General features: G+C 37.3%; 1 protein-coding gene across 9 annotated transcripts in view; it reads right to left on the minus strand.

Annotated features, from left to right (window-relative positions):
• The window catches only part of REV1 (REV1 DNA directed polymerase), a 57,217-nt gene that overhangs the window by 2,288 nt on the left and 41,642 nt on the right, over nucleotides 1-13,287 (minus strand). For 7 of the 9 annotated variants that reach the window (XM_066984023.1, XM_066984029.1, XM_066984046.1 and 4 more), the window contains 7 exons: nucleotides 11,123-11,225; nucleotides 9,407-9,563; nucleotides 8,900-9,102; nucleotides 6,846-7,079; nucleotides 2,137-2,245; nucleotides 930-1,141; nucleotides 603-762 (listed from right to left, as the gene is read on the minus strand). In XM_066984023.1, the coding sequence (XP_066840124.1) occupies nucleotides 603-762; nucleotides 930-1,141; nucleotides 2,137-2,245; nucleotides 6,846-7,079; nucleotides 8,900-9,102; nucleotides 9,407-9,563; nucleotides 11,123-11,225 (1,178 nt within the window). The remainder of the gene's footprint in view (nucleotides 1-602; nucleotides 763-929; nucleotides 1,142-2,136; nucleotides 2,246-6,845; nucleotides 7,080-8,899; nucleotides 9,103-9,406; nucleotides 9,564-11,122; nucleotides 11,226-13,287) is intronic. The other 2 variants (XM_066984028.1, XM_066984030.1) reach the window with 1 other exon arrangement.

A 13,287-nucleotide genomic window follows, 5' to 3' on the forward strand; every position in this document is an offset into this window, starting at 1 on the left:
AATGGAATAACTCTTTTGAAACTCTTAGGAGAATAGCAGTGTTCAGGACATGAAGAATCTTGGAGGTCAGATTTTCCAAGATAATAAGGGATTGCTAATTGTGTGACATCTTGTTGAAATTCAAATCACAATTTAACAATGGTGTTAAACTTTTGCACTTCATCCTAGTTCTTTCTGGCATTTTTTTTTTTTTTGGAAAAATATGCATTCCTTTCTCTCTAAAAAGACATCTTCCTAAGAAAAGAATTCCTTTTAAAAATCTCTCACTCTAACGGCTGTTAACCTAGTGGGCAAAATAAGGAAAACCTTTCATACAAGTAACATCAAGGCACACGACAAGAGCCTGACAAAAGGGCTGAAGGGAGAGCAGGTGGATTTTCATGGTGCTAAACAAGAAACAGGAGCAGGCAAGAACACGAAACAACAACTGTGCAGGAAGAATCAAGTTACCGCAACACTTCAAAGCAGTAAGACTTCAAGATCACTGTGAAAAGTAACCAGTGAAAGGAAGAGTGAACGAAAAAGGAACAAAGTACAAAAAGCCTGCTAAAAAAATAGTTTTCCTTGTGATGCAAGATCATCGCTAGCATGCCATCCCTTACCTGAAATAGTTGTTATCCATTCTTTCAACAACGTCTTTACGTCATTGAATTCAACGGCTCCAGCTAGGTTGGGTGCCTGTGGCCTGAATGAACCAGGCTGTTCAGTCTGCAGAGCTGATGGGCCTGAACAATCCGAAGTTGATGGAACTGCTTCCAGCTGCTCCAAACATAAAAGTTGGTAATGCTCAGTCTGACAAATACAGTAACACCATATACATGCACGTATAGATAAGCATATACACTAAAGAATCAAGGAAAGAAAACAAGCTGGTTTTGTGAACATGGACAAAGCCTAAAGAAATGGACATAGCAAGCTGTTAAAATTACCTGAACAGCTGTTCCTTCCTGTTTCAAAAAACTATCTATTAGCTTCTGTGGGCTTCCAGATGTAGCTGGCATGTTTTTTGCAGGGCTACCCAGGAGTTTGGTTTTCAAAGGACTCTGAATCTTTTTTACAGGACTGACTGGATTTTTTTTCCTGATTTTTTTCTTGTTTTTCATTGTTGCATGCTTCAGGTGTAGGCAAGGGTTTTTGGATGCTGAAAAAACACAGGAACAGTCAGTGATTGATACATTTAAAATTTAATACTTTTCTGTCGAAAAGGAAGCCTCTACCTTCCATAACAATCTATGGATCAATTGGGAAAATATAACCTAGATAAAATGACTTAGTTTCCACATGCCATTTCGGATTTGGGCAATGGTTTAAGAACTTGAACAGCACTGCTAGACATTAGTGTACTTAATTATGAGCCTTTTAAATATCAAGCATTTCAGCGCTCAAATATGAGCAGCTAGTGAAATCCGAAGCCTACTGGACAAATTGCTTCACCCTAGAGCACTGTCCAACCTAGATACCTGCTAAGACTTTCCACCAGTGATTATCAAAAAAACAGCAGCAAAAAGGCCCCCTAACTACTTTTATCTGCAGTAGTCCACTGACTGAAATCAAGGTTTCATTGTAATAATGCAGTATTAAACTGACAACGAAACCACTGGCATTTCTAACCTATTTTATGGCACTCACTTTCACAGGCAAGTTACCTCATTTCTTCAACTGATTATAAAAAGGAGACCTAAGTGATCAGCTCAGAGTAAAATCATCCATCAGACACGGCGAGATGAATCATCTCTCTAGTTCCCTGAAACCTGTACTACTGCTATACAAACCAAGAGGATGCTAATCTGAGCACACGTTTACCTAAACTGAGTACTGAAGATGCAGTACTTTAAATCACGAGACATACCAAGTTTACATTCCATTCTGCAAACATAAGGACGTGAGCCGTTTCGTGTCACAGTCCCAATGAATTGAATTAATTACCCATTTCAGTAATACTAGGCATCTGTTTCCAAAATGAGGCCACAGCTGGTGGTAACTCACTGTCTACCAAAAATACAGAAATTCAATTTAACACAGTATCGTCCTAGAAGCTTTGTTTATATTTTCTGGTTTGTATTTAGGGTTGCGAAAATCTCTTCAAATAGTAAACAACTCCTATTACAAACTATTGTACAACTAATATATACTTACCAGAAGTATTAGCAGGTTGCTGTTCTGGTTGCTTTTGCCTTTGATCATATGCATCTCTCAGTTCTGCTTGCAGCTCAGCAGGTAGCGCAGCAAAAACCTCAGGGTCCACCTGAACAGTGACAGAAGATTCGTTTGATTATTTTACCAGAGAGCAACACTGCTTGCTTTCCTCTAGATTACCCACGTAAGAACGATATTTACGTTTTATGCTAAGCAAAACTAAATGAAATACAGCTGAAACACTGTAAAATAAAATACGCTGTACATTTTCTTCATGTACCTATGCTTGTAACAACTACAAAACCTTCCTTTTAACATTGCGCTACATTTTACAGATTTATTATTTACAGGCATATAACACACTAACCATTAAAAATGATCACAGATGTTAATAACCCCTCCCCCCCGAGATGTTCCATCTTTATTCACCTACTATTATACAGTACAGCTGTATTAACAGCACAATTAAGCCTGAGTTGGAGAACATTTCCTTCCAATTGCCAAACATGAACACTTTGACAACTGGACTTCTGTTCCTCCTTTTCTTTTGATACTGCTACATTCCTCAGACAAAATATCCTTGGGAATAGTCTTGCTTCTTTAAATACGAGAAACACAAATCCAGCTACCTTATATTTTGAACTACCGCTAAAGGGTTTTAGTAGTCCATCCCTTCATTGACTGATAAAAACAGAGTCCCTTCCAATTGGCCTATGGGCTTGGATTCTAGATAGGAAACCGTCTGTGAGTATGCCAACTGCCATACTCATATGGACAACACAAAATGTCATGTATCATCTTCCCTCACTATGTGGCTGAATGAGCAAATTAGTGTCCCTCTATTCTTGTATTCTGAGTTGCCCAATATTCTTGAACAGTGTTTCCAACTCATAGCCTGCAAAATCTAATTCATAAAAAGCAAACCTATCATTTAGAGGATTAAATTTGCTCAGTGGGAGAATGCCCTTCATTTCTCTGGTAAAATTCTGAGATGTGTACAAACAACAAAAATTACTTGAAATCTGTATTACTATTCTAAGTGCACGATACAGTTTCTACCATTATTGGAGATACTGTATTTAAAATACTGGTATGCACCTAAGAGGTGCACCTTATTTTCAATGGATATTTGATCCTTTTTTTCAACTGTAAAATGTATATATTTGTCAGGAGAGTAGACTGTGCCATTCACACGTTATGTCTAAATTACATTGATAACAAACACGATCATGCTCCCACAGGTAAAAGTCATCAAGTCAGAACAAAGTTTTTTGCATTTTTAGAACTCCATGTGCCAACATATTTTTCACTGCATGAAATATGCACTAATTAAAGGAAGAAATGGGAACAACTCTGGCCTCAATTGCTCTACGCATTGCACAGAACGAAGCATTGTAGTGGAATGTCGCCAATCAAGTCTTAAATCACCAATCAACTCTTAGAAGTCACCAATCAAGGCTTAAATTATTTTTAAATATACATTTTATTTAATAAAACTATTTTTAAAGGTTAATGTCCACTGGCTAGGCACTCAAGAATTCAGGAATTCGGGAGGCCCAGTACTAACATTTTTTGTGTATGTGAATTGCAACTGTTCCATGACATGACTTAATTCATTCAAAAATAAGGCAGTACAGGGAACTGACCATGGTTTTGTCATTCCCCCCACCACTGCCCTGTGAAAGTGTAACATCTACTCCAGTGACATTGTCCTAATGTAGAGCTTTCACATAGCTGTATCACATCCTCACGTTATGGAAAATGTCAATTTTTATAAATTCAGCATAGATACCAGTATTTTTGATGTCCTGTCCAAATTTTCTTAAAAAGCATCTTTACCATGTTAAGGCAATGTAAGGACATGGTGCAAATTTGCCACCAGGAGTTAACCCCACTAATACACATCATTTGTTTCTAAGCATCTGTAATCTTTGTTTCTTGCATCCTTTCCTTTTACAGGATTCAGCTTCTGCAGAGAGTTACAACTTCTAAATTTTCAAATTACTTCGGCAGCTGACCGAAATGAATGCAACATATCTAGATGCTTTTTATGGGAGAACTTTCAGCAACAAATGACATTTTCCACTTGTTTTCTAATGAATAAATCACTATCAACTTGGCACCTAGTTATATAAACACAGTTCAGACAAAAGGAATGAAAGGCTGAAAACCAAACCTAATTAAGCTATAAAAAGATGGCAGGGCATCATTTACACTTGCTGATATGTAGTAAAACACTCAATTTGTAATGACTTGCCACTTTTCTATACCTGAAATCTATTACTAGGTTTTGAATGAAAATGATGTTAAATGTTTGTATATACTCACACAATACATGCACCCACAAAGACTTTGACAATAATAAGGAGGAGCTATCCAACCACGTATGTATTATGTATATATATATATATATATAACCATATATGTATTATGCATTAAACTCGGACCTAAGTGAGAAAATGAAAGTTGTGAATCTTAGTTCCCCTTTTTATTTCCAATAAAGGAAGCTTAAACGTTTTCAGGAGAAAATCTGGAGTACAAGCATAAGGCACTCTCAAATAGATAGTATGGATATCTAGACAGTATGGATATTCGTCCTGCTTTTGGCTGGGACAGAATTAATTTTCTTCATAGGCGCTCTCACAATGCTGTGTTTTGGATTTGTGATGACAATAGTGTTGATAACACCCCGATATTTCATTTGTTGCAGAGCAGTGCTTACACAGAGCCAAGCACTCTTCAGCTTCTCATGCTGCCCTGCCAGCCAGGAGGCCGGGGGTGCACCAAGAGCTAGGAGGGGACACAGCCCGGGCAGGTGAGCAGGTGGATTCCTGTACCACCTGGTGTCATGCTCAGCAATAGAAGCTGGGGGAAAGAAGGAAGAGGGACGACATTCAAAGTGATGGTATTCACCTTCCAAAGAAACCACTGCACATGATGAGCCCTTCTTTCCTGGAAGTGGCTGAACATCTGCTTCCTGATGGGAAGTTGTGAATGAATTCCTTTTTTTGCTTTGCTTGCGCATGCAGCTTTTATTTTACCTATTAGACTGTCTTCATCTCAACCCATGAGATTTCTCACTTTTACCTTTCCAATTCTTTCTCCCATCCCACCTGGTGAGAGTGGGCAGGCGGCTATGTGGTGCTGAACTGCCTACGGGGGTTAAACCACAACAATATTCCCTACAAATTAATAGAAAAAAGCCTATTCTTGAACTACATCTTCAAAATAAAATGATGCTCTCCTAAGCTGACGTGTTTGGATCAAGTAACACAGTCACAAAATGCACTAGGAGATAAGAGACAGGAAAACAGTGCAAACTGAGCGTGCAAATTACAGATTTCTAATGCAGTTTCAAAAAGTGATACTGTTATTAAAAACCAAAAAAAACCACAAAACTAATTAATTCCCAACTGCTTAATATATAGATAAGGCATAAATATGATAAACTAAATGCAATTTTTATAGAAAGACATACATAGTTATAACTTTCTCTGAAAAAGAGTACTGAGTGGTAAACCAAGTGAGAAGGGATGTGATTTCACAGCATAATTCAACCCACAAGTCCAAGATGCATTCATTGATAGGCAAGAGTTTAAGTGTGTAATTTAAAACAGCTGAAGGATGGAGAATTCCTTTACTGTTCTCACGATATCCCCATATGGAAAAGCCAGCTTTGTGGTTCAGGAATGAAAACTGATTCAACTGTTTTTGAACCAATCAACTTGGATTAAGGTGAAGAAATTTTAGTAGCAGAATGGACTGCACATCTTTTAAATAATGATTATGCATTAATTACTGTTTAGCAAAAGCAGGTCAGGAATTTCTAGTTTCCAAAGCATTCTTTGTCAGCTAAGCAGCATTATGCCTCAGAAACAGTAGCAAACATCTCTCTAAATCTGATTTGGTGACATCACTTCATCTGAGAACAGCCACGTAGCAATGACAGAGCAAACAAAAATAAAATACAGCAGTATTAACAATAATTTTAAATGATGCATATGCAAGATATTATATCTTTGGGTATTTCAATCTTGGATTTTTTTTATTTTATTTTTTAACCCTACATCGGTTCAGCACCATCTTGGATTGAAGGGTGGAATATCACTAGGAGCATCATTACCAGGTACCGGCTCCCCTTCCAGGCCACTGTTCTGAGAAACAACTTTGCTCCTTCCTTGTCCTGAACCAGCTTCTCATTCCAAAATTATGGAGATATGCACAATCTTAGCCATGCCTGCTTTTCTCCCAGGAATGTGATATGAACAATCACATCTACAGAAGCTAGTAGGTTGGCTTTACACCATCAGAGCATCCACTTAAATAGAGTGAGTCTCCTGTGACTAGCTAAGCTGATTTTAGGATGGCTTGACTTTTGACTGATGGTGCAGTGTAATTCAGCTGCAATGCAGAAAAACAGCTATTTACACACTAGATTGCAAAGCAAAGTGTAAATAAGGGGCTTTACATTAAGTAACAGCAAAACCACGGACATACAGATGACTATAAATCTTTAATAAATGTGTATCATACTTGGTTTGTGATGGAGCAAGTTACATTTGAAAGCACAGACTTTTTAAAGATATTAAAGGATCATAAATAAATTTTGAGTAAGTAACAGACTACAGTAATTCTGGCTCAAAAAAAAGCTGTTAACTCTCCCTGTAGGTAGAAAGTTGACGTTTACTGATACTGTGCAAACATCCTACCTGTGAGAAAGCTGGCAAGGCAATTACATTAATTCCCACATTGGCATTTGGTTCTTGGAGCTCAGGTACTTGTAAAAGCACTGTTCCAACTGGTTGTGAGAGAAGTGCAGTGCTACATCCATTTATTGGCTCTTTTTTGGTCTCTCCGTAAATCTCTCCTTGCTGAATGGTGTATATTTGCTCTACTTGTTCTCGGAGATCAGGTGGCAGAGCTTCTAGCACAGACTTATCTAGCTACAAATACAAAAAAGCTTTTAGGGTCTGAGGAATATATAACAAAGTTAATTTTAACACCCCCCCCCCCCCCCAAAAAATAGTTCTATAGTCTTTGAATTTTGAAAAATAATTTAATCTGCATATGCAAACACATTTGGTGACCTGACACTCTCTGCAACAGCAAGATGTAAATTAAAAAAAAAAAGTCATTTAACACAGACCAGTAAATATGAATGCTCAATTTTAACTTTTCATGATATTTAGGGTTCTCATCACAAATTACATACAAGTTTTCCTCTACAGATAAGAAAACAAATTCTGAGTTCAAATTATACAGGTGACATGTTGATATGAATGCTAAATTGTTATCTGGTTCAAAACAGTAAGCAATTAATTTTTCTTTATATCATTCCATGTTATCAACTTACTTTAACACTATTACATATGTTTGCAAGCTGTCAGATTTTTGCCATAGATTTTGACAAAGAAATGAGCTTTAGATTCAACTTTTTCCTTACTGCAATTGGTATTTACCATCAATTATCAACTTGAAATAACTGAGATGACTGCTCAGTACCAAACGTTGTTGGCATATACAGTGACAGCTGCAGAAGTGAGGAAATGAATATGACAAGCAGATTTAAAGTGTAATTTTTCTCACAAGTAAAATTTGAGTCAAAGTATGTAGTTTTTCCTGTAAGTTCTACTAAAGGAGACTCCATAGGACTGCTAGAAAACTTTACCTTTCACCTTTAAGAAGAAGATTTGGAGATTGCTATGTATAATAATTCTATAAAGATCTTCTGGAAATCCTGGTTTTAAAATAATCTTGCTGTTCCTTTCCTAACACAGCGTATATAAGCAGCATTACAGGACTGTCACCACTCTTTCCTTGTACTTATTTCCATATTATGATATGGTTATTACGCAAAAGAAAAGATGAGCCTATTGTGCCATAAGGTCACCGAAGCTATAGGAACTATACTGCACAGCTACTGCATTTTTTACATTTTTTTAATGTAATAAGCTTACATACTGCTTCTATAGGATAATCTGAGAAAGTGGAGGAGCTCCACATTGTTCAGTCAGGTTGCTTGTACGTCCTGAGTTAGCTTTAGTATTGCTTTACAGAAAAAAATGTTTTCTGCCAAAAGCACACTTGGCTTCTACAAACGTACAGATGTTTGGGAAAGTTGTTAACAAAACGTCAGCAATTGCTTTTGCAGACTTACAGAAATTAAAACTACAGAATTTTAAGTAAAGTATTCAAGTCTGTTTACACCTAAGACACCTACAGAATTCAGTGCAACTTGCTCATAACTGACCTTTAAAACCAGTTGACTGCTTATAGGGGCTAGAAATAAGGGTCTTCCTTTGTTAAAAAACAAAGGAACAAAAAACCAGCCAGACAACCAAAAAACCATAATTTGTATTTGTAGGGAGAGGTGCAGCTGATACAACAGAAGGAAGGGAAGAACTAATTGAGAGCAGCCCTGCAGAGAAGGACTTGGCAGTTCTGATGGAACCAGCAGTAGGAGCCTGCAGCCCAGAAGGCCAACTGCATCCTGGGCTGCATCACCAGAGGAGTGGCCAGCAGGTCGAGGGAGGTGACTGTCCCCCACTGCTCTCATGAGGCCCCATATGGAGGGCTGCATCCAGATCTGGGGACCCCAGCACTAGAAGGATGTGAGGCTGTTAGAGCAAATCCGGAGGAGGGCCATGAAGATGATCAGAGGACTGGAGCCCTTCTTCTATAAAGAAAGGCTGAGACCTCATTGTGGTCTTTCAATACTTAAAGAGGGCTTATAAAAAAGTTATTTTATATTCTTGAGTTTTACCTGGGAAGCAGAAGGAACCTCAATACTCAAATTAAGCCTGGATTTTACGCTGATAGGAGTATGCAAGCCATTGCATTTGACAGCAGACTCAGTCTTGTTAACATTAGAATTGAGACCAGATGTGAGATGGGTACCACGAGACGGAAGGAAAGTGCAAGTTCTTGAATCAGAAGATATTTCAAGGTCCATAGCAGCAACAAATACTATACATATGAAAACAAAACACAGAATGATCATCTGATAGTTAAAAACTGTGAAGTTTCAAGACACAGTGAAGCTAATTTCCAGTTCTCAATGCTCAATACCTTATACAGTGTATGGCATAATCATGTAACTTTTTATTTTGAAGTTACTGTTAATGTTTCAGCAGCAAAACATGCTCTCAATGAGTTTATATTAAATAATTTATACTTGTGTAATATAGGAAAAGTATTCAAAAAGATAACCTAAGTTCGAGCCTTTACGAACTGATCATTATCACACGTGCAAAGGACAAAACTTACTGACCTTCCTTATGATCTTCTTCTGAGCACTTTTTTGCTTTCTGAACGTGAAAAAGATCAATAACTGAATGTGATCCACCAGGTAAGTGTCCAGATTGTACTGCTGAATGAGCCGAAGTGGTTTTACTAATGGGAACTAACTGCTGTACTTGAATTCCAACCTAAATCCAAAACATTAATACATTAATTTTATGTTTTCCAAATAATAAATATAGAAACAACAATAAGTTCACAATAGCATTCCCTTTTCCTTCTTAAACTGGTTACCTGCTGTAGGGGTGGAAGAGAATGAGAAAAGGTACGTTGAAAAAAACAAATAGTCACTGAAAATATCCCAAACAAATCCCAGGATAATCCACCAAAATCCAACAACTAAGAAATTACAAAGATAATACCATCTTAACTTCTCTGGTAAAGAAAAGTGCTGTCAACAGGCCCATGAAACAATGCATTTATTATGAAATTTCTTAGACATTAAAAATACAGAAGTACTGAGCAGGAAAAGTGATTAGTATTAAATATAGCTACATGTCCAAAAATTGTGTATAGGACTCAAAGCATGTAGAGGAGCCAGTGAGGGTATTTCCACCAGGTCTTCTTCTATAAACACATAGCATGGATATTATTTGTTACCAGTTTTTTAGTTGTGATTAATGGGCTATTAAAACATCATTGTAAGAAGTTTTTCTTTGCACCTTTATCTTTTTGCTTTCAAATATTTCTAGATTGTGTTCTACAACTTAGGGATTTTTTTTTAATTTTATTTTTTATTTTTTAAAAGAGGAGAGATTGAGGTGGTGTTACACTAAGTCTGCAAGACAAGTGGATTAACCTGCCCAAGTGTGGGCATCAACAGTGAAGGGTATCACTTTAGGACCCGCCCCCCCCTTTTCTTTTTTTTTTTTTTTTGAGAGAGAGAGAAAAAGGGCACATGACTCAAGCTTAAGGGGACTAGCTCCAATACAGACATATGCATTGGAGATGACTGAAGTCAGTTGAAATGAATACCACTCAGGGACCTCAGATATACCTCCACTTGATGATATAATCTATGACTGAATGGCCCCTCCAGAACTGAACAGAGATATCTGGTCAGAGGAAGAATTTTAATCAGCTCCATTTCAAGAAATGGCTGATGCCAGAACAGTTTCATCATTGGTTTACACTGCTATGACAGAACCCCTGAGATTAGAAAGTGTTCTAAAATAAGTCATAATTCAAAAGAGCCAGCAATTCACTTTCAAACAAAGGCTAAACCATGGGCTGGTAACTATTCTGGCTCTAAGACTTGCAGTCTAGATCAAAAGCTCCTCTGATCTGTATCTCTGATTGGACTTATAAACAGTATTTATATTAGTTGCTTAACTAACAACTGTGTAAAAATTTACTGAAAATTCTAAGACAAAATAAAATTTACATGCAGTAATAAAACTGCAGAATATACAGTCTTTGTAACCGTAAACTGTTTTATTCAAGTTGCGGATTAATCCAGGTCACAACAGAATTTTTTTTTTACAGTTATGGCTTTGTAACTGTGCTTTTCAAATGTTATAGTGGTAAATGTACAAAACACAGTATGGTTGGATAGCCTAATTTACCAAAGCTGTTTATGGCCTACTCTTTTGCTTAAGTTTAATTCTCACCTACCATGGAGAACTAAAAATCTGTGAAAAAAGAAAGTTGATAAAGAGAATAAATTTGGGTTTTCCCATTAACTCACCCCTCGCATATCAGATATGTTCAGTTTCATTGTGTGAAACATGTTTAGAGTTTCTTTTCCAATTATTTTTGCGCTGTCTGTTGCATGGTCTAGAGTCACAGTCCTAAAAAGGATAAAAAACAGTATTAACAAGGAAACTGTTTCACAAATCCTGAAGACAACAAGAATTCTGTATTTATTCCAGAGAGGACCTCAAAGACTGACACATCAGTTTCTTTGCATACAGAAACTGAACACTATTTTTTCCCTGTGGTTTCTTCTCAAAGGTAATTAGAACTAAGCATATCCTACAGAAAACAAAACACAAAACTTAAAAAAAAAAATCAGATTACTTAGTAATTGAACATTCCCAGTGTGCAGTCCACCATATATAATATTTGTACACGTGTTATCTTTTGAACCAGACAAAAATGTTTCACTTGGCAGTACTCACAGAAGCATACTTACACACTACCCTTAATTGAAGCTCAGTTCAATATAGGGTTTGCCCAGTATTATCTCAGTTGAAAACTGAGAAATGGGCAACTTTTGGCAATAACTCTCATACAAAAGCATCTGCTTGTAAGTTTTAGAAATCACCACTTGAGAGCTTTGTAGGGCATTAGTAGCACTTAGTAGTTCTGGATTCTCCAATAGCACAGCATTTGAGACAGTTAAGGACAGAATTTCAAGTGGCTAATCAAATGTGAGGGATGTAAATTCTTCTCAGAGGTAACCTACGTAGTTTTAACTGGATAGAGTGGGCTCTACAGACAACAGGAAGTTCCACCTCAGTGTTTTGACAGTGTCCTCAGGACAGCTTACTACCTACTTTGATGTCTCCTTAAATTTCACTCTGCTTCTGAAACTGTCAGAAAATGACATGAACAACCAAGTGATCTCCAGAAAGGTCTGGTTCTGCCAATATGAAAATGAAAGCCTTCCTGCTGCCAAGAATGTGAAAAACTCCCTGAGACCTACAGGTTATAATTTTAAGAAAAGGAAGAAAGGAGATCAGTATTACAGTTAAGATGCTACTATGCAAAATATCAGGGAGAAACATATGAGTGGTCTAAAGGTACTGGCCATTTCAGAAGTGTATTTTATAAAGGTGTGTGCTGTATCATCAGAACTTGATATCAACAAAGTAGTATAATTAACACCTCAGAAGATGAATTTGGTAATAAGCATGTCTGTGGGTCTGAGTTCCTTTGTAGGACCGTGATCTATTATTCTAGGGAGTCTTGACCCGTAGGACAAGAAAATACAGCAACTCCTTCACCTGTGAGGTGAGGAGGTAAGAAACAGTTCATAAGCTATAACCAGAGATACCTTAAACTGAAATAAAAGAGAAACTTATCACCTTAAACTCCAGCAAATAATCCCAAACTGTTGGAACTAGGCTGAACATAGGGAAAACACATCTGAGAGACCACCACCCTGAGACTCTAATCCATTCATTTGGATGTAATTTCCACAGTTTAACTTGCTGCTGCTAAAAAGCCTTTCACCGGATTGTATGGAAATGCTCTAACAAAGACAGTAATCCAGCACTTGTCTCATCAAATAATATGATTTGGATTGACTGCGGTTGCCAAGTTCATCAGTAAAGGCAGAAGCAGAAACACAGAAGCTGCCAGAAGAGATATGGGCATCGGAACTGCTTCACCTATGTGTGAACAGTTTAGCATCTTTGGATGTCCCCATTATGTTACCTTAATTCTTACTTTACGAAATAGAGAAACTTCAGGGCACATGTACATTAGCTTGCTTGACTATGGAAATGAGGTCCAAAGCATTGACTTATTCATGAGAAAGCAGCGTGGCATTAGCTACTGATAAAGGAGGAATAAATCTCTTCATCTACATGTCCTCAGTCCTAAAAAGGTGTTAACAGTGGATCTTCAACTTGAACTCAGGATACGCAGAAGACAAAAGTACAGACTGATGTATATTCTTCTTGATATTATCAGTCCCAGAAGGTCATGAACTTCTGGTAGCAAAAGATTATTTTTGTACTGTTCTGGTTTTTAATACAGTGGAGTTATGTCATAAGCTCACAAGTATGAGACAGACCCTCTGTATGCATGTCCTACTGCTGAACTCTAACACCCTTACCTCCTCAGTTATCAACAATCTGAAGCAAAGAACCCTTCATTTCAGGATGGATTCACCTGTTATAATAA

Source organism: Anser cygnoides, chromosome 1 (genome assembly GCF_040182565.1).
Source record: "Anser cygnoides isolate HZ-2024a breed goose chromosome 1, Taihu_goose_T2T_genome, whole genome shotgun sequence".
NCBI classification, from domain to species: domain Eukaryota; kingdom Metazoa; phylum Chordata; class Aves; order Anseriformes; family Anatidae; genus Anser; species Anser cygnoides.